The sequence below is a fragment of the Hyperolius riggenbachi genome, chromosome 9 (genome assembly GCF_040937935.1).
Source record: "Hyperolius riggenbachi isolate aHypRig1 chromosome 9, aHypRig1.pri, whole genome shotgun sequence".
Lineage (NCBI taxonomy): Eukaryota > Metazoa > Chordata > Amphibia > Anura > Hyperoliidae > Hyperolius > Hyperolius riggenbachi.
In genome coordinates, this window is record NC_090654.1 from 118,325,925 (window position 1) to 118,347,898 (window position 21,974).

At 43.9% G+C, this 21,974-nt stretch overlaps 1 protein-coding gene across 1 annotated transcript in view; it reads right to left on the reverse strand.

The window, feature by feature from the left end:
- Positions 1-882: 882 nt before the first annotated feature.
- The window catches only part of LOC137532647 (isovaleryl-CoA dehydrogenase, mitochondrial-like), a 49,752-nt gene continuing 28,660 nt past the window's right edge, over positions 883-21,974 (reverse strand). Inside the window, exons 6-12 of the mRNA XM_068253394.1 lie at positions 19,021-19,157; positions 18,178-18,274; positions 15,527-15,620; positions 10,729-10,810; positions 5,856-5,960; positions 3,132-3,204; positions 883-1,943 (exon numbers count right to left, since the gene is read on the reverse strand). Coding sequence (XP_068109495.1) covers positions 1,810-1,943; positions 3,132-3,204; positions 5,856-5,960; positions 10,729-10,810; positions 15,527-15,620; positions 18,178-18,274; positions 19,021-19,157 — 722 coding nt within the window. The 3' untranslated portion in view covers positions 883-1,809. The remainder of the gene's footprint in view (positions 1,944-3,131; positions 3,205-5,855; positions 5,961-10,728; positions 10,811-15,526; positions 15,621-18,177; positions 18,275-19,020; positions 19,158-21,974) is intronic.

Consider the following 21,974-nt stretch of genomic DNA (forward strand, 5'->3'; position numbering starts at 1 on the left):
AATAAATGTAAAGATCTGAGGTAATATAATACATTTCTTATCAAATTGGAATCAAATATCTCTAAAGGTGGCCACACACGATACAATAAAATGATCCGATTTTATGGCAATTCGATAAAAACGATCGGATCTCCCGAAACAAATCGAAAGCTTTTTTTTTTCATTCGACTGAAAAATCTGATTGGATTTCCCGTTTTCTTCGATTTTTATTGATCCGGAATGCCAGATATTTTTCTTCAATCTTTCTAAAGATTGTATGGTGTGTGTTAGATTGTCAATTTATTAATACACACACCCTAGCAATTTTGTCAGTTTCCAATCATTTTTATCATAATTGGGGAAAAACTGAACATACGTGTGTGTGTGGTACATTAGTAAAACAAGGATAACAGAGGCGCCAACAAAGGATAAGATAACTAAAAACTGTTCAAAAGGAAGGTAGTGGGTGGTCTCGCCTCCCTTTGTAAATATGACCTTAACATTTATTTTAAAAATTCTCCAAATGTGCAACGCGTTTCACGGGCCAACATCCTGCTTCATCAGGCAATCGAGTATGCAGAACACAATCAAAGGTCAATCAATGTTCCAAAGCGCCTCTGTCTATCAAGAATTGTATGGTGTGTGATGGATTTTCAATTTTTTCTGAGCTTGTAATTATTTTATTAATGATTGGGGAAAAATTTAACATAGGTGTGTGGTACATTGGTCATATTTCTGAAATGTTACAATCAGTCAGAAAAATTGATTGCAATTCTTAAATTGAACAGATGTTTAAAAAATTGTATGGTGTGTGACCAAGGTTTGAAATATTGGTTGATTGGGTAAGACAGTAGTTGCACTTCATTTTAGATAAAATTATAGAACATAAAACAGTAGAAGTGATAAGTTTAAAATATTCATCAGTATCATTATTACGTAGACCTGTCACTTACTTCACCATAATAAACAAGGATCCTCGCATCATAGTGTGTACTTACTACAGAATACAGACATATTTTCATTTTAATATCAGACTGCGACACTTATGGAAATGACAAAGCAAAAAATAACACTGATAGAGGCACCCTTGATGATATGATACTACTAGATGTATATTTGAGAAGCGTCATTTCTTACCTTCTCAGAGGGCTAAACCATTATTTAATGGAAAAAGTAATGTTATTCATGCACGGTAGACAACGCCTTTCACGGGTCTTGGCCCGTTTCCTCAGGTCAATACAAGTGCCTGTAGAACTTTTGGTCATGAATGTGAGTGCCTCACACTACTACAATTACACAATTGCTACTGCACTCAGGATTTAATAACTCTAATAATATGGCCTGATATGACTCAGGTTATTGTTAGATACCTATGCCTCTGAATTATACATGGTTATTATAAACTCAATCCCGTTTTTCAGGCCCACTAATAATGGCCGACTATCTCTGGGATAGGGATACCTGAGTAAATTAGACTTAGATTTTCAAATTGTTTTCATGAAAAGTATATTATTCACATTTTGTAGATGTCTAGTAACAAAATACGGGTCAGCGTAGCCTCTTGGCTTCCTATGATGGACAGTGTGGACAAGATCAATGGGCCAGCTCTATCACAAATCAATACATTCTTTATTTCATAATGGCAGAATCAGTTGCCTGTGAAAAAGTATCTTGTGCTCTTTTTGTATCCATGTTACAGACTGGAGACAGAACCTGTGAGGGATACAAGACAAAAAATGTTTCCACCCTGCATTTTCCGGTTTCCTTCTCTGTGCAGAAACTGTGGTTAATGTTCAGCTCATCTGCCACCAGAGGGCGGTGGAGACCTGGTTATTTGTATAGCTCGTTGAAGGCTCGGCCTATGATAAGTCTCCTGACTTCGCTAGTGCCAGCACCTATCTCATACAGTTTGGCATCACGGAGAAAGCGTCCCATCGGGTAATCATTTATATAGCCGTTGCCTCCTGTAAGGAAAAAATACATCATAATATGGAGGCAGGAAGCAGTTTCTGCTACTCTATTATTCATGCCAACACTATGGTATTCTGAAATCTCCTATCTCAAGTTCAATAGCTATAGGAAAAAATGCAACCAATCAAAAGACATTTTTTTTGCTGCCATGACTACAGTTAACGGAGATCGAATTGGCTTATATGAGTAGCTGTCCTCTGCAATCACATTGGATGGGGGGGGGGGGGGGGGGGGTTGGGGAGTTCAATACTGATGAGATTCCAGTATTCTGTGTTACCTGGTGCTATTGTAGTAATAATAATTTTTAAAAAAGGACTCAAATTTATGAAAATATCTAATACACAAAATATCAGTAAACTATGACATTTAAAATGAAGAGCAACGGGAAATGCACAAATATTTTGGGCCGACAGGAGCAGACATAACATAGGTTGCCACTAATACTTCCTCCATTTTAGTCTTCTGGGAGACTGTAGACCTACCACTCATCATCCCTCCCATTGGAGGAGGTGCGTGCCAACCATGCACTCACACAGTGTAGAAGGGAGCCTGGCTGTCCATGATGCTGGAAAACTGCATGCTTATTTGTAGATTATATGAGGTGAGAGGAGTAGGTAAAGCAAGATAGTTCTTCCTGGAGAGGATATTTATTGTGTACCCGAGCCGAGCATGGGTCAAAACCAAAATACTTACCTAAGAAGTGGGAAGCACCTGGATCCTGTAGAGGCTTCCTATGGTGTCCTCCAGTCCCCTGTTGCCGCTCGGGGCCCCCCCAATGTTTCTGACAAGGGCTTGTTGGAAATCTGACTGGGGCCTCGCTCCTCTTAAAGCACAAGTTCAGCTACACTTGTGCAGTGAGCCAGTGCTGCTCCTGCACTAGCAACTCTATCTTACTGTGCAGGCTCAACCGCGCTTGTGCTTGAAAAGGAGTGTGGCCCGGATGTTCTGAAGCTGGAAGGTTCTGAAGGACAGCAACAGGAGCAAGGAGGACCCAAGTAGCTTCTATAGGATCCAGACGTTTCTCTCTTCTTAGGCACTTCCTTTTTGACTAGAACTTTGTTTCGGGTTCACTTTAAATCCTTCAAGAAAATATTGTATAGTAGAAACTAAAATGCATAGATTCCTCCCTGGATGGAGCGGAAAAGGAGAAAACAAAGAGTTTGTGTTAGTGACAGTCTTACCTAAGCACTGGATACCATCAAGGGCCACCTGAGTAGCACTTTCAGCAGCATAAAGAATCACTCCAGCACAATCCTGCACAAAAATGGAAACGGACACTGTAAAGGACCAGTTTGCATGTGCAACTAACAGTTTTTTATTACTTGCACACTCGCATTCTTTTTTCTCTTACACCTTAAATTTAGAGCTGTGTGACCTTCTATCCAGGAGGCTAAAGATTGGTAAACCCGATACTTGACAGTGGACATGAAAGACAATGCTAGATGGTCTTCAGTCTTACCCACTCTCTCCCTATAATACCATCCTATAGAAAATGGTGCCAGTCACTTTGCAGTGAGGACTTCCTGGTACAGTAAGTGTGACACAAGTCTGCTTTATTTTACACAGTCCCAGCTGACAGGAGCTATGAATGAATTATTGTGTAACACTTCATACATGTCTTTTTTGCATGTCTACAGTTTGGAAAAGCCTTGTACACACCAAGGAATGTATGTGCCTGGCAGAGATCAGTAATGGATCCATTGGGTGACAGTGCAGAGTTGACACTGTTGAGATGCCTCACTAGCTTCCAGTCTAGCTGCGTGTCTGTTGCTATTGAGTAGGGTGGAGAGACAATGAGCGGCGCACAACAGAGCAGTTTACCATGGGCAGGTGAGTGAAGAGAATGATGCAGTCATTACTTGCACAGGCGTCGGGGATCGCATAAGATCCATTATGGCAGATTTTTAGCCATCGTCATGCAACGGCTACTAGATTCATGCCAGATTCTCGGCCAGCGCGGTTTACATCATCCACCACAGCAGAGTTCAATCCAGTGTATGTACATAGCTGTGCCACACTTTTATTGGTACATATGAGATATTACACAAAAATGGTTAGAATAGACATACTAAAATGATGGTACTCCCAAAAATTCAATTTTTATTCCAAAACATCCCAGTTGAGATCCCACAACAATAGTTCTCTGTAATGCAGAACACTTTTCAAAACTTTATTTGGAGAAACAAAACTGCAAAAGTAACACACGAATAACTCAAAAGAGGGGGGAAAAAAAGAGGGTTGACTGGCTGCCATAGATGTAGGAAGGGCATTTGAGTGGGGAAAAAAAAAGGATCCCGTCAAAACTTGGAAAAGAACAATATAAATATGGTCAAAGCTAGGTCATGGGACCAAAGACGTATTTCTGAAATGTTCAACGAAAACAACCACCCTCTTATTAAGCCTACACTACAACCCATATTTCAAACCAGCAGACGATATAGGTTGGTTCAAATCAGAAACAAGGCTTATCGACTGAAAGCAAACCTGAAGCCAATTAAAAAAAAAAAAATAGATACCTATGGAGAGGGAAGGCTCTGGGTCCTATAGAGACTTCCTGTTCCTTTCCTGGTCCCCTTGTTCCAGCACAGTCACCCCCTTTAGCAGTCTTTGAATGATGAGTCGAAGACTGCTCTGTGGAGCACAGGAAAACTTCGGAAGTCTTCCAGAGCACTCGGGCTCCGTACTGCGCCTGCGTGAGTGTTCTCTCTCTTGCACATGCGCAGTACCACGAAGACTTCTGAAGCCACCTGTAGCGGGAGATTAAATGGTGGTAACAACACTGGAATGAAGGGACCTTGAGAGGAACAGGAAGGCTCTAAAGGACCCAGAACCTTCCTTCTCCATAGATGAGTACCTGTTTTTTTCTTTAATTGGTTTAAGGTTTGCATTCATCAGAAAAAAAATATACTGAGGCCCCGTTTAACTTAATCCGTTTTTTTTTTCTTCTCCATAGCAGTGCATTGTGAAAAAGATTTCAGTTAAAACGCGTTAAGTGTGAAAGGTGCCATAGGAAAATATGGGCATTACTTTGAAAATCAGTTGTCTGTTCAGTGTAAACAGGCCTTAGGAGAGGGCAGAGGCAGCAGCAACGCTTGGTAAATTACAAATAAAGAGCTATCTTACAAAGCTTCAACAAGCAACAGGTCCTATTAGGACAGTATTAACTAAGTATGAAGTACTGTGGAAAGAGCAATTTGCTTAAAAGATGGTATCGGACGCCTAAATCATGGCTAAAGGAAACACTGGGTTACATGGTTCAGTGGAAATGTGGGGACAAATCAGCAAATCTTACACACTTACTATGGTCCTGCCCACCAGTAAAGTTATGGTGGACGCAAATAGGAAAATTTATAGAAAAATATATAGAGCTTGCAGTTGAGATAGATGCATTAGCTGCTCTATTTAGTTATATACCCACAAAAGACAACAAAATAGTTGAGAAACTGGTATTAACTCTATCTCTAGCGGCCAGAAAATGAATGATCGCTATCTGGAAGTACACATGCCAACATCGACAGAATAGAAGAATTACTGTGTGTAACATGGATTTTAAATATAGAGAATTTTGGAGAACAAGGTGTCCAAGAGGAAAGGCCAGTGGAATGCCACAAAATCTTTTCATGGACGCAGACGGTGACGTTTGTTTGAATCATGCCTGCATGCACGTTTGAATGAAACAAGACAATATACTCTGTAAAGTGCAGTGGAAGATGCCGGTGCTATATAAACACTAGATAAACAAGTAATTTCTATCTCCACATTATATGTATTTTTGTGGCAGATGTTCAGTTTCTGTTGCCTGCTTTTGTGAGTTTATATACTGCTATGTAATAGATTTACAGCCCCCTTTGGATGTCACACAGTAAGGAAATCAGATAGAAGAGAAGCTCTGGGCAGCCACTTACCTTTGCACTGAAATGTCCCTTGTCACAGGCTCTGGCCACATTATAAACATACTGCCGGCAAGCTGACAGACGGGTGTACATATCGGCCATCTTCCCTTGCATCAGCTGTCAAACAAACATTTTATTTTACATATATTTTCCTAGCTTAACCAAACAGCCATTCATCATTGTTCTATACTGTAATAGAGAACAGTCTCTTGCCTTGCTTCACACTTGTTCTGCTAAATGTGGAACAAACATACTGGCAATATTACAAACACCGTAACAATCTCAGTACACTATTCAACTGATGATGTTCTGGCTAGTGCCTGTTGGAATGCAAACCATCAAGTTATCTAATGATGCGTACACCCGATTTTACGCCCGATTGTCATTCAAACCTGACGTTTAAACGACTTGTCATTCAAACGTCTTGTACACAGAGACCGACAAAACGGCTGATATTCTAATGTCAGCTAATTTACATGTCATTTGACTGGTCAATGGACTGGATAGAGCAATGGACCAGATCAAACGACTGATCAAAAGACTTTATGTTTGAATGGCCATTACTTGTACAATCGACTCCCAGTCGTTTGTACACATGTACGGACCTAACTGTTGGTTGAAAGACAGTTAGTCCAACGGATCCAAGCGGATCAGTCACAACTGCTGCTATCAGTCTAACGATCAAACGTCCAACTGTTGTTCAAATGACTGGTTTGAACGACAAGTAGTTTAGAAAAAAATCAGAAGTGTGTACGTACCTTAACAGTGCTATAATTTCTGATCTGCAACCTATTAGGGAATATCACACAACACTCTATGGTCCATATCTGTTCCTCGTCTGTACAGGAAGCCAGACACTGCAAGTGAACTGCAACATCTGTCTGTCTGGCTTGGACAAGTTTGTTGTTATGGATCTAAGAAGCAGTTTTGTTTTTTGTCTTCCGCATGACCGGAACCTCCTGCTTTAACATAACCATCCTTCTATCCTTAAAGGGAAGGTTCAAGCAAAATAAAAAAATGAGTTTCACTTCTACCAGCCCCATGCAGCCATCCTGTGCCCTCGTAGTCACTCACTGCTGCTCCAGTCCCCCGCTGGCAGCTTGCCGACCTCGGAGGTCGGTGGGACGCATTGCGTATATTTTTACGCATTCCTGCTAGTGCAGGAACATTAACACATACATTTTTACGCGTTACTGGTTCAATGCATACATTTTTACGCATTGAACCAGTAATGCGTAAAAATGTATGTGTTAATGTTTCTGCACTAGCGGGAATGCGTAAAAATGTACGCAATGCTTCCCGCCGACCTCCAAGGTCAGCAAGCTGCCAGCGGGGGACTGGAGCAGCAGTGAGTGACTACGAGGGCACAGGATGGCTGCATGGGACTGGTAGAAGCCCCAGGTAAGTGAAACTCATTTTTTTATTTTGCTTGGACATTCCCTTTAACACTTTTAAAGGACACCTAAAGTAAGAAGGTTATGGAGGCTGCCATATTTATTTCCTTTTAACCAGTTCAGGACCACAGGCTTACACCCCCTAGTGACCAGGCTATTTTTTACAATTCAGGCCACTGCAGCTTTAAAGGGAACCTATACTGAGTAGGATATAGATTGTTCCTTTTAAAATAATACCAGTTGCCTGACTCTCCTGCTGATCCTGTGTCTCTAATGCTTTCAGCCAGAGCCCCTGAACAAGCATGCAGATCAGGTGCTCTGACTAGAGTCACACTGGATTAGCTGTATGCTTGTTTCAGGAGTGTGATTCAGCCACTGCTGCGGCCAAAGAGATCAGCAGGACAGCCAGGCAAATGGTATGGCTTAAAAGTAAACATCCATATCCCTCTCAGTTTAGGTTCCCTTTCATAGCTCGCTGCAGGGCCGTACAAATCAGCACACAAATTATTTTTCCCCCTTTTCTTGCCACCAGCAGAGCTTTCTGTTGGTGGCATCTGATTGCTGCTGAATGTTTTCTTATTTTTAAATTTAAATGCTGCTTTTTTATATATATAAAATGGTCTTTTTTTTTTTTAATTTCCCCTAATTCTCCCTCCCTCCCTATCCCCCGAGAGCCAATTAGTGAGATCGGCTCTCATAGCATTCAGCCTATGAGAGGCAGTCATCTTCTAAGCCAATAGAGTCGACAGCTCAGTGACAAAGCTGTCCCCGTACAGCCTGCAGGATATCGCAGCGCTGTACATACAAATAACTTCTGTTTTCTGCCGTTACACAGCCTGTCAGCCGCGATCACGGCTAGCAGGTTGAACACGAGCCCTGCGTCTCGACAGGGAACAATCGCGCATATGCGTGAACGTTCCCTGCTAATCTCCTACCCCAGGACTTGACGCCAATCAGCGTTACGCAGTCCTGGGGGAGCCCCCTTGTGGCGTTAGGTGGTTAAACAGTGCACATTACTAATGCATGAAATCTCAGCTGGATGCCAGGCAGTGTCTGAATTACACACCTGAAATAAGCACATAGCAAACCCAGTCAAACATCAGATCTGTATGCTTTTTCAGGGTCTATGACCGAAAGTGTAAAAGACTGTTGGGACAAGGGGCAGGACCAATATTTTGAAAAGCAGAAAGTGATTGGCTAGTCATTTTCACAAATTACAAGACTGATTAATCCGCAAATATCTGAGTGCAGGTTTTGACATGAAAATAAGAAGCACAACTATGATACCTTCTAAGCATAACTTGTTTTTTTCTTCGCGAGCAGGGAAGCTGGCCAGCATCATTGTATAAATCTTTTTTAGGGAATATCTTTATAAAGCCTTGCTGAGAATTCCCTGTGAAGAGATGGACTAGTCCAAAACCTGTCACTTCTGTCAGATTTCTACTACCTACTGTAAGTGACAGCAACATAGGAGAAAAGTAATTTATGGCTCATTTTACTCTGGGAAAAAAATGTACTTCTTATTTGTATTTGTAAAGAGAACATAGGTGCCAAAAGGATAAAAAGTATATAAAAAACTTTTAAAATTTTCACGGGAGGCAGTGGTGGACTTACCTCCCCGAAGTAGACAACAAGACTGTCAAATTTCACACAAACAAATTTATTCACATACTCCAACATACAGTGCAACGCGTTTCACGGGTATATACCTGCTTCCTCAGGCAATAAAAAGGAGGAGGAAGCGGGTATATACCCGTGAAACGTGTTGCACTGTATGTTGTATGTTATATATACTTTTTATCCTTTTGGCACCTCTGTTCTCTTTACAAATATCAGTGTCCACCCCTGGTGGAGGGGTTGTACCCCACTCTTCTTCTGATCTACAGAGAGCGACATCTTAATCCTGAGTGAGGACAGGTCTAATCTCCTCACCTGCCTTTACAGTGGTTGCCTATACGGTAACCCTGGTGTAATGATCTGCGGGCGATTTCCAGTCAGTGCACACCATGTGCGCTGAAGCAGAAGGAAATCGCCACAGTCACAGAAGCAAAGTACCCACTATAGATTTGTAGAGGAGAATTCCAACCAGCAGATGGAGCTGTGGAGTACAGAGGGATAAGTCCTCTGTACTGCCACAGATGCCAGATTGAAATTGTACGATTGAGCAAGACTGGACAACAAAGTAGCAACTCAGAAGAAAGCAAGAACAGAGACAGACTATGTGAATGTCTACCAATCTAGTCGCCACCCAGCGACAGTAGACATACCACATCAGAACAGACCAGAGTAAGAAAGCTAATCGCAAGAGGGGCGATTGCTATCAGCAACACAAGACTGAGCAAGGCAGAGCGTGAACTGAGTAAGGAAGACACAGTAAATAACCACAATCTGAACGCCAAGGAAAATAAACGAACTAGCTAAACGTGGTCCCCGCATGATATGCGCAACAGAGACAAGCGCGTTAACTGTACGGCCACCGCACGATAAGCGCAACAGTGACAAAACGTACCAACCCTGACTAACGAATGAACGCGGAAAATAAAACAAACAAATAATGCGAACGCTTGCTAATCGGTTACCTCACACCAGACAACAGCAAGCGTTCGTTCCAGACAAGACAGACAGAAGGAGTAACCAGTAGCAACTGCAGCTAAGGTTATACTCCAAGGAACGGACAAGAGGGGATCCACCGCCTCTAACGCTAGGGCAAATGTGATCTAGGAACAGGACAGAACGATTCACTGTCAGCCACCGCTGGCGACAGTACAATCGCACGGACAAGACAAGACAGACAGAAGGAGTAACCAGTATCAAGCGCAGCTAAGGTTATACTCCAAGATTCAGACAAGGGAGATCCACCGCCTCTACCGCTAGGGCGAATGCGATCTAGTAGCGAGAGCCCGAACGATTCACTGTCAGTCACCGCAGGTGACAGTACAATCGCAAGGACAGGACAAGACAAAACAGGAATAAACAGTACAAGTAATACAGAACCTGACTGCACTAAAGAGAGTGCAAAGTGCACTCCCCAAGAATTAACTACACTAGAATATTCGCAACAAGATACAAAAGAGGCTGAGGCTCCAAGGTAAGTTTCCCTAATCAGGAACTATGTCGAACGAGGAATTCTGGGAGGAAATTACATTTATACTAGAAACCTTCAAAGGAAGCAGACAAGCAATTTGCATGACAAGTGGATGCAAATCAGTCAGTCTTGCAAACTGACAGAAAGGCCTCTTTTCCCTACACTGAACTATGCAAGCTGCATAGGAAACAAAGCAGTCCAGTGAATCAAGGCCAGCAGAGCGGATTCTGACACCTGGTTTGTGAGTATATTGTTTACTTACCATTCAATTTCCCATTCACTTAACATACTACACTATATTTGGGCTCCCGGTGTCCCCCCTTTTTCGTTTGCACATATTTTAAATTTTACAATTTTTCGCCATAGTGCCCCTTTAAGAAAAAAACATGGAATGTGAAGTACTTGCCTGGAAATGTCCAATTTTCTGACCAAAAGCCTCTCTTGTGTGTAGATAAGGCAATGCATGGTCCAAAACACTTTGCATGATCCTAGAGGGTTGAAGATAAAGTATTATTTGATGGCAAAATAAGAACTAGCCGTTATACATACTGTAGTGTCATAAAAAACAAACTTGCTTATGTGGAGATCCAATAGAAAGAGCAGTTTCGCTAAATGGCACAACGAAGGAGGGAGAGGGAGAGGGAGAGAAAGAGAAAAAGTGGACGGAGCATAAAAGAGCCAATCAAATTTCATTTTCAATGGAAGAATTTTAACTGCTGCTATTCTTAGACTATTAATCGCAGGGGTCTCAAACTTTGCACAGTTGGTCACTGGGTGAATGGGATTAATATTCAGGAAATTGGGTGGAGCCTACAACAGCCAATCAAAATTCACCTATTGATTTTCAAGGAGAATATTTAAACTGCTGCCATTCATACACTGTTAATGGCAGAGGCTTCAAACTTGCTACACTCGGTCATTGGGTGACTGGGGTTCAAATTCACTAAAGGGGCGGAGCCACAAACAGCCAATCAGATTTCTTTGCTGGATAAACTGCTTCCATTCACACATTTTTGATGCCAGGAACCCAAAGGCTCACAAACTTTGTCATTGAGTGACTTTGTGTCAAGGTTACAAAAAGTGGGCGGAGTCAAAAACATATTTCACAGGGAAAATATAAACTGCAGCCATTCTTACACTCTTAATGGCAGGGTTCTCAAACTTTGCCCAGTTGGTCACTTGGTGAATGGGATTAATATTCAAGAAAGTGGGTGGAGTCCACAACAGCCGATCAAAATTCACCTATTGATTTTCAAGGGGAATATTAACATTGCTGCCATTCCTATACCCTTAATGGCAGAAGCCTCAAAACTGGTACAGTCGGTCATTGGGTGACAAATGTTCAAATTCTGGAAAGGGGGCGAAGCCACAAGTAGCCAATCAGATTTGTTTAATTTCTATGGGAATATACAAATTATTGATACCAAGGACCCCAAAGCTCATAAACTTGGTTATACAGGAATTGTGTGTGTCAAGGTTTGAAAAAGTGGGCGGAGCCAACAACTAAACTTTTTACATTGGAAAATATAAACTGCAGCCATTTTTACACTGTTAATGGCAGGGTTGTCAAACGTCGCACAGTTGGTCACTGAGTGACTGGGATTAATATTCAGGAAAGTGGGTGGAGCTTACAACAGCCAATCAAAATTCACCTATTGATTTTCAAGGGGAATACTTGCAATTTTTACACTGTTAATGGCAGCGGCCTAAAATCTGATACAGTCGGTCACTGATAGACTGGGGTTTAAATTTTTAAAAGGGGGCGGGCGGGCAACAAACAGCCAATCAGATTTGTTTAATTTCAATGGGAAAATGCAATTTATTGATGCCAAGGACCACGGAGCTCATAAACATGGTCACTGAGTGACTGTGTGTCATGGTTAGAAATAGTGGGCGAAGCAAAACCTAACTTTTACATGGGAAAATATAAACTGCAGCCATTCTTACACTGTTAATGGCAAGGTTCTCAATCGTGACACAGTTGGTCACTGGGTGACTGGGATTAATATTCAAAAAAGTGGGTAGAACCCACAACAGCCAATCAAAATGCACCAACTGATTTTCAAGGGGAATGTTGAAACTGCTTCCATTCTTTCACTCTTAATGGCAGAAGCCTCAAACTTGGTACAGTAGGTCATTAAAGCCAATGTGTACCGTTTAAAAAAAGAAAAAGTCAGATATTCACCTAAGGAGAGGGAAGGCTCGGTCCTAATGTGCCTTCCCTCTCCTCTCCCGATGCCCTCGGTGCTGCGCTGGCTCCCCCGTTCGCGTCCGCCGCCGCAGGGACTTCGGAGGTCTTCGGGAGCACTCGGGCTTCCGAAGACGGGCCGCTCCATACTACATACGCGTGAGCGCGTCATAGAGGGCGCTCGCGCATGCGTAGTATGGAGCGGCCGCGTCATCGGGAGCCCGAGTGCTCCCGAAGGCTTCCGAAAGCTCCCTTCGGCATGCGGAAGTGGCAGTATTTGACCGAACTGGTCGAATACTGCCACGGGGGATCCTGCGCGGGACCGGGCACCGGAGGGGAGAGGGAAGGCTCATTAGGACCGAGCCTTCCCTCTCCTTAGGTGAGTATCTGACTTTTTCTTTTTTTAAACGGTAAACATTCACTTTAAGTGACTGGGGTTCAAATTCACTAAGGGGGTGGAGCCACAAACAGCCAATCAGATTTCTTTGCTGGATAAACTGCAGACAATTTTAATGCCAGGAACACGAAAGCTCACAAACTTGGTCATTGAGTGACTGTGTGTCAAGGTTATGAAAAGTGGGTGTAGTCAAAACAGATTTCCATGGGAAAATGTAAACTGCAGCTCTTCTTCACTGTTATTGGCAGGGTTCTCAACTTTGCACAGTTGGTTACTGGGTGACTGGGATTAATATTCATAAAAGTGGGTGGAGCCTAAAAAAGCCAATCAGAATTCACCTGTTGATTTTCAAGGGGAATATTAAAATTGCTGCCATTCTTAAACTGTTAATGGCAAAAGCCTTAAACCTTAGTCATTGGGTCACTGAGGTTCAAATTCAGAAAAGGGGAGGGGCCACAAACTGCCAATCAGATTTGTTTCATCTCACTGGGAAAATACAAATTTTTGATGCCATGGACCCCAAAGCTCACAAACTTGGTCATTGAGTGACTGTGTGTCCAGGTTACAAAAAGTGGGTGGCGCCAAAAACAAATTTCACTGGGAAAATATAAACTGCAGCCATTCCTACACTGTTAATGGCAGTGTTCTCAAACTTTGCCCAGATGGTCACTGGGTGACTTAGATTAATATTCAGGGAAGTGGGTGGAGCCTTTAATAGCCAATCAAAATTCAACTGTTGATTTTCAAGGGGAATATTCAAATTGCTGCCATTTTTACACTGTTAATAGCACATGCCTCAAACCTGTTACAGTTGGTCATTGGGTGACTGGGGTTCAAATACTGGAGAGGGGCAGAGCCACAAACAGCCAATCAGATTTGTTTAATTTCTATCTGGGAATATACAATTTATTGATGCCAAAGACCCCAACGTTCCAAAACTTGGACATTGAGTGTTTGTGTGTTAGGGTTAGAAAAAGTGGGCAGAGCCCACAGCAGCCAAATACATACCTGGGCAACGCCGGGTCATCAGCTAGTATCTTATCTAAAGTTTAGATCGTTTACACAGCAAATCTAGCTGCAAACAGCTTCAATGAAATATGATTATTTCTTCCTGTGATACAATGACAGCAGCCATGTTGTTTGTAAACATTACACACAAGCAAGCTTATTTGCATCATCAGCACTCAGCCTGTGAAAAAACCTAATTCCCCCTCCTCCCATCTGCCTCTGAAATCTCTGGCTAGTAACACCTCCCCCTCCTCCTACCCAGACTGAGCTCCCATGAGCCCTTGCTACTGTCTGAAAATGCCAATGCTCTCTGAAAAACTGTGGGCGAGGCTTGTTTAGTTTATAGGGAATTAGAGTATTAAAACAAAAAAGTATTTGGCTTGAGGAGGCCCTATAAACAATAGGAAAGGAATACAATTATGCAATGAGTAAAAGTTCATCTCGGATCCACTTTAAAGGAAACATCCAGGGTAAAAAACAAACAAAAAAAACGCATATCTACTTACCTGGGGCTTCTTCCAGCCCCTGGCAACTTGTGAGTCCCTTGCCGCAGCTCCCCTCTCCGGGCGTCACCCTGGGAGTACTCTGTAACACCGGCCGACCTGGTGAGGTCAGCAGCTACTGCACCTGCGCGAGCACGTTGCTTGCGGTCATGCTTCTGTTGATGGCAGCATTCTGCGCAGAGGCAGAAGTACTGCACCTGCACAGAACGCTCCTGGCTATGGGAGTGTGAACACAAGCCGCGTGGCTTCGTGCATGTGCAGTAGCCGCCGACCTCACCAGGTCGGCAGTTGATACGGAGGGGACCCTGGGAGACTGGCCGGGAGCGAAGCTGCGGCAAGGGACACACAAGATGCCAGGGGCTAAAGGAAGCCCCGGGTAAGTAGATCAGTTTTTTGTTTTTTTTCAAACCCCGGATGTTTCCTTTAATACAGAAAAGGACCTTACCCCGGGGCACTGTGGGCAGATCCTCTGAGGTCTTGCTCAAACATACCTCTGCCCAGTGAAACGTGTGGTGGTAGCTACCAATGCAGTAAACCATGTCAAAGATCGCTGCTACATGCTCCACATCTTCTGCTCTCCAGCCTTCCCTCTGAGCTATTTAAGTCAAGATGAGAGAGTAGCAAACCTGTCAAAGCGGCTGCCCTTACACTATGGTCCTGATTCACTAAGGCTGGGAAGCAGTTGGGAGTCTGTGCCGGATTCTTGTGGGCTATTAGGTGGCAAAAAAAAATGCATTATACTATACACAGACCATAGTGAAGACTGATAAACATACTGCACGTGCACGGTACGAGATTTTCTCGTAATGCACATGTGTGCGATGGGAGTATGACCGAGGACATGCGTGGCAAGGGCCATGCAGACACAGTGTCTACCGACTGGCCTGTCACCAGAAACGAAACTAGCTCGCTGCTAGTGGGACAAACAGAGGAGGGTAGAAGCCCCAGGCAAGTTAAACTGTCTTTTTTATCATCAGTTAAGGTTCCCTTAAAATAGATATTAGTCACCCAACCCTTTCCAGGATCATCAAAGTGTTCCCAGTGTACAGTTATTTATCTATTTACATTGACTTGCTTTGCATAGTAATATACAGTTTAGTAACATTACCCAAGTGGGCCTCCACTGAGCACAAGTCTTTCAAAATCCAGACCGCTCATCAGCACATAGACACCCTTTCCAACATGGCCAAGCAAGTTCTTCTCTGGAAGAAAACAGTCAGATGTAAGGGTTGCAGGCAGTGTGAATGACTGAAGCTTTATAGGTCTCTTTCAGGGCTTGATTAGGGGCTACATTAGCCAGCTGACAGGGGCACAGGATAGGGCAGTATACAAAGCTGGACAGAAAATCAGCCCCAGTACTGATAAGATATCCTATATAAACTTTTATTAGCATTTCTAGAAAAAAAAAACCCAAGCAGAAAAAAAAACAAAAAACTAACCAATCTGACTAATTTATCTACTTCAGTCCCTGTCCCTGTGTGGATTAGTTCATGTTGTTCAAAATCACATGAATCAGAAATGTAAATACACCAGGTAATACGCAACATTAGAAACAGAAAGCAATATGGCTGGGTAGACTTTAAATAGAGACACTATGTGGAAAACCGTTATGCCGGGAATACACGGTACCGCTTGATTATGCCACCCGATCGATTCCCCGCTCGACCCCGCGAGCGATTCTCTTATCTTTTGTTCGTTTTCCTTATCTTTTTCCATTGTCTCCAATGCGGTATCAAGCGCGGAATCGATCCGGCGGGTGATCGAACATGTCGGAAATTATCAATCGAGCCATCTAATGGCTCAATCGAGCGGTACAAACGTACTGTGTATTCCCAGCATTTTATATGCCCAAAATGCCCAAGGTCTTTTACCATCAAAGAATGCTGCTTCAGAATAAAGCCTTCTAGATCAGTATACTGGATTATTTCTTAGTGTAAAATCAAAAATGACTGCTGTGTATGATGCTCTTTGAGAGATGCCCCTCCCCCACTTCCTCTTTGGATGGAAAATTATGGAAATTCTCAAAGATGGAGACAAAGCTCAGAAATAAAAAAAACCCTCTGGGGGGGGGGGGGGGGGGGGGGGGGGAGGGGAGGGGGGTGGGCTGAGTTGTCAGCCCGTGGCGTTAGATTCTCCAGTGTCCCATGCAGCTTCTGTACTTGACGCTAGAGCTTCAGGCTCACTGTGGTCACATGACAGAAGCTGCATGGGACACTAGAGGATATTAGCTGGAGTGAGGACAGGTAGCTATACCAACTGCAGCATGCTCCAAAAGGAGTGTGTATATGTGTGGGGAGGGTGACTGGATATGCATGGGAGGGCTTCTCTGTGTCTATATATGGTAAGCAGAGCCGGCCCTAGACTTTTTGCCGCCTGAGGCAAAATTAGAAATAATCGCCGACCCCCCCCCCCCCCCCCCCAGCCATGGGTGGTGGTGGTGGGGGGGGGCGCAGAGCTGGAGGGGTAGCGGGCAGAAAGGGAGTATTGGCCTAGCGGTGGGGAGGGGGGTCGGACCCCCCCTCCCTCGCCTGGGTCCCCCGATCTGCGCTGCTCCTCCAGCGTTAAACCAGTGTGCATATCATTAAGAGGCAACGGACGGGGGAATCACTCACCTCTTCCGCGTTCCATCGTGCGTTCCACTGACGTCACTTCCTGCAAGGCCGTCCACTTACAATACAGTGGGCGGCGTTGCCGGAAGTGACGTCAGTGGAGCACACGATGGAACGCAGAAGAGGTGAGTGATTCCCCTGCCCGTTGCCTCTTAATGATATGCACGCTGGTTTAACGCTGGAGGAGCAGCGCAGATTGGGGGACCCAGGCGAGGGAGGGCGGGTCCGACCCCCCTCCCCACCGCTAGGCCCAATACCCCCTTTCTGCCTGCTACCCCTCCAGCTCGGCGGGCGGCCCCCAGCATCCAAGGACAGGCGGGTTCACCCCCCCCAGATCTGCCGCCTGAGGCAAATGTTTCACCCCGCCTCATGAGCGGGCCGGCCCTGATGGTAAGTATATGCCCACCCCCTACTGGAGAAGCAGTGAGGTCTACAAGGATTTTGGTTAGATAGTCATTTGTGTAAAGAAAGAGCATCTGGCCTGAATGGCCCTGTTACCTGTAACTATCTGCAAACATGCAATAAAAGTAAATACTGCACATAAGCCCATTTGAGCTGGAGACCTGGTTTATTGACTGGGCTCTAATTAGGCCAAAAGATTATCCTGGCAGACAGGCAACTGGTATTTATATAATGGGTCAGAAACAAGACTATTTCTCAGTACAGTTGAAGCACACACAGGTGTTCAAGTAATACTAAAAACAACGCTAGTGATCCTATTCGGTGATAATCGCTGTACAGATCTGCAGCTTAGTTACAGCCAAGCGGCTTGTTCTGTATTGTAGAGATAAGAAGGGAGAACAATTGGGAGGTGCTGCATTGTGGGGAAAACAACAGCCTCACAATAGAGGTCAATCAAGACACGCCTGTAAAGATGCTAGAGTTCCACTCAACACAATCACTACTGACCATGTCTAGTGAGGAACACCTAGCATCTGTACACAGCTCTACACTCTCTCACTTTGTTCTACATGGCCACAATACACAACAGTTTTGAATTACCACATATAAAGGCAGCAGTTGACAGGAGAGAGACTTGCACTCTGTTGCCCTCCACAGAGTGTATTTATTGAATTTTTCATGGCTTCAGTTCAGCTTTAACCTCTTCCTACACAAGAGAAAGGAAAGGACGTCACTGTGATAAACTCACCAGGAATCTTGCAGTCCTCAAACACCAGTTCACATGTATTAGAACCTCTCATCCCCAGCTTGTCAAGTTTCTGAGCTGTGCTAAACCCTGGCGTTCCCTGAAACAAAGATAAAATGACAGGTAGGCATTACATACAAACACTACGAGGCACTCAAAAGTGAAATTGTCACTAAAATTTGATCTAAACAAACCTGAAGTGATTAGAAAACAAAACAAAAAAAAAAAAACATGGATGCTTCAGAAGCTTTCCCGATCATTCTAGAACTCCTCCGCTGTTGGCCAGGACCTTCTTCTCTGCAGGCTGCACTACGCAGGTGCCGGTAGGGTTCACGACTGTGCAGTAGCATGGAGCCGTTCCTGCATGGAGCAAAAAGCCAAGCTTGAGCGGCTCCATGATACTGCACAGGCACGGACTGTACTTTGCACCTATGCAGCACGGCTGCGCTCATAGGGCAGCATAGCCACAGGGCAACATATTTGGCTGTTGTGTTGAAGATTTCCAAAGGGTCCCAGTGCAGCAACGAAGGGCCATAAGATCAAGGAAGCCTCTGGGCTATCCAGAGGCTTCCTTCTACTGAGGTATCTAACGTTTTTCTTTCTTGCTACAGGTACCCTTTAAGTGCTGCAAAAAATTTAATGTGACTGAAAATTAACTTTCCATTTTAGTCTGCAGCTGGCTATCAATTTCCAAAATTGTCTGTATGCACAAACTAAGTTTATTTTCTAGTCTGAAATCTATACTTCCGCACAGATAGCCAAGGTATTTCCTTTTCCTGTCAGAGTAATCAGCAGCATGTCTTAGCAGTAAAATATTGAGATCAGACTGCAGAAGGTGTGACTGACCTTTTCCACAATGAAGGCACTAATGCCACGTGAGGCTGGCTTAATATTGGAGTCTGTCTTGCCATAGACAATGAGAACATCAGCATCCGGGCCATTTGTAATCCAGAACTTGTTCCCATTGAGAACGTAATAATCGCCTGGGAAGATACAGAAATAGGGAAGGAATGTGTTACAGGACATAATCCAGTGCAGAAGTACTAACTAACCATTTGTGAAGATTTGCACAATCAGTATAAACATTCTGAAAGTACTTATGAGGCGAACACACCAAAAAAAGTGAATTACCCCATGTCCATTGCAGTCCTCCTAGCAGACTATCAGCGCCTCCCTTTTCACTGTCCAAGCTGTAGTGCAGTCCCCGACCCTGCCTAGGGTCGTCCTATGAGTTTGTGATTAAAACGCCGCTTTAAAAATCCTGGGACTTCGCACTTCTTAGCAGCTAGTGCAGCTGTGCAGGTTCTCTGTCCTGTCCCCAGCCCGTCCTCGCTCTTTTCGCTCAGCTCTCTACGTCATGTGGGTGTGCCCGCTCGGCCGCCCACATGACTGATTGAGCGACAAGTCAGCCGTGGCCCCTCAGCAGAGAAAAGCAAAGCTGAGCGTGGGGAGATGAGACTTATCCCTCAATCAGTCATGTGGGTGGCCATGCGGGCACGCCCACATGAAGTAGAGAGCTGAGTGAAGAGAGCGAGGACGGGCTGGGGACAGGGCAGAGAACCTGCACAGACCCAGGATTTTTAAAGCGGCGTTTTTAATCACAAACTGATAGGGTGACCCTAGGTAGGGTCAGGGCCTGCACTACAGCTTGGATTATGCTAACAGAGCGCCAGTGGCAAGGGAGGCGCTGATAGTCTGCTAGGAGGACTGCAATGGACATGAGGTAATTCACTTTTTTTGGTGTATTCACCTGGTAAGTCCTTTAATGACAGTTTCTTTGAAGTAACTTACAGCTGGGGGTGGAGGGATCATTTTAAGTGGAGCTCTAGCCAAACCTTTGTATTTTCAAGCTGGATGGTATGGAGAATGGTGAAAGAGAAAGTATGCGCCTTTTCAGGAAAATAAGTGCTTCTTTTTAAAACACAAAATACTAATTGCCTTTCAGTTCCAGATGAATGAAACTTAACCTGTAAAATAATTCTGGCTGAGCTACCTTTTCATCCTGCAGCTCTTAATTAGCTGGAAGAGTTTGTGTTTTGTTTTTTTAATCAAACAATAGCACTGAGCTAAAGATAAAACAGAGAAACCGAGAGCCCGGTATGGTGTAGTACGTATTGGAACCAGGAGGATAATGAACAAGTAAGTAATATACTCACAAACATGGGTTACCGCACAGGTAACCACTGTATAGGCAGGTGGGGAGATTAGACCTGTCCCCACTCAGGATTAAGATGTCGCTCTCTGTAGACGGAAAAGAGGGTATATCACCCTTCCACCAGGGTGGAAATCTTGATAGTAAGCTGTGCAGAGGCGCCAAAAGGATAAAAGTATGCTAAAAGGTTTAAAATGTTCGGGTGGCGGTGGTGGACCGGTCACTCCAACAAAGGACACGAAATTGTCACTTAAGGGTAAGACAATTTAATAAAATACTCCACAAACAATTTGCAACGCGTTTCACGGGCACGATCCCGCTTCATCAGGCAATAGACAAACGGAGTATCACTATAAAATGACAGAGATAACAGCATGTCAAATGGACTACAATGTACACATGATTGCACAAAAAATCGTGGTGCATGATTAATCTAAATGGTGCGTTATTTTGTAATATTGTAGTCAACAAACAATTGGCGTAAGTAACATAATTGATAAGGTAGAGAGGAGTAACAGGGTGAAGAGGAAATTTAGTATGTTTAGTAAACATATTTAACCAAAGTGGTGGGGTGAAAGGTAATTTCAGTGTTATAGGGTAGTGTACTATAGTGCATATATGATAAACATGGTATATAGTAGGAGACATTGGTGGTCGGTACTGTTGGCTCAATCTTGGTTGTATCAGGATAAGTTTTAAGGTAATGATGAGGTTGTGGAGTAAAAGAAGAAGTGGTATACACTTGTAGTGCGAACAAAGGTTAAGGGGGAAGGTAGTTATGGGATTGTAAGCATGTGGAAACATTGCTACATTAAGGTAACCAGAAGAATATAGTCTAAACAGTGTTATAAATAGGCTTACCGGCTAGACGTCCTTACAGCAAAGTTCACCGATCGAAAATACCCTAAAAAACTGTTAAAAGACGCACAACTCAAGGCAAAAACCCATTACCCACCCCTACCCCCATCTAATAAACAGTCAAACGACTTACCCAGGTTCATCACTAAATTTTGTTCCCAACACCAATCTATCCGTAACATTCTAAACCAGAGATGGGAGATTCTTCTCCAAGACCCCCACTTACGGTCCATCATACCTAAAAAACCCGCCATAACCTACAGACGCGCTCCCAACCTCCGGGGTCTCCTAGCCCCCAGCAAATTACGCCTACCACCTCCAATTAACACACATTCTCCGACGACACATACATTAGGGAGTGCTCCATGCCACCACAAAAAATGCCTAGCCTGCCAGTTCGTCAACAGCACCACATCATTCTCCTCTCCCATTACTAGCACAGAATACCAAATAAAAGACACCATCACCTGCGAATCAAAATATATCATTTACGTTATATCTTGCCCCTGTCAGCTACAGTATGTGGGCAGAACCACCCAATTAGCCAGAAATAGAGTGGGACAACACAAAAGGAATATATTGAATAGATACCCCTTACACAGTGTTTCACGCCACTTTGCCACCCACCACAACAACAATCCCCAACTATTCCGTATCACTTATATAGAATCCATTCCGCACAACCGCTCCGACTCTTTTGACTCCCTGAAAAGACGCGAAATGTACTGGATCCAAATTCTCAGAACCCTTACTCCAGACGGCCTTAACGAAGTTCTGGAGAAAATCTACT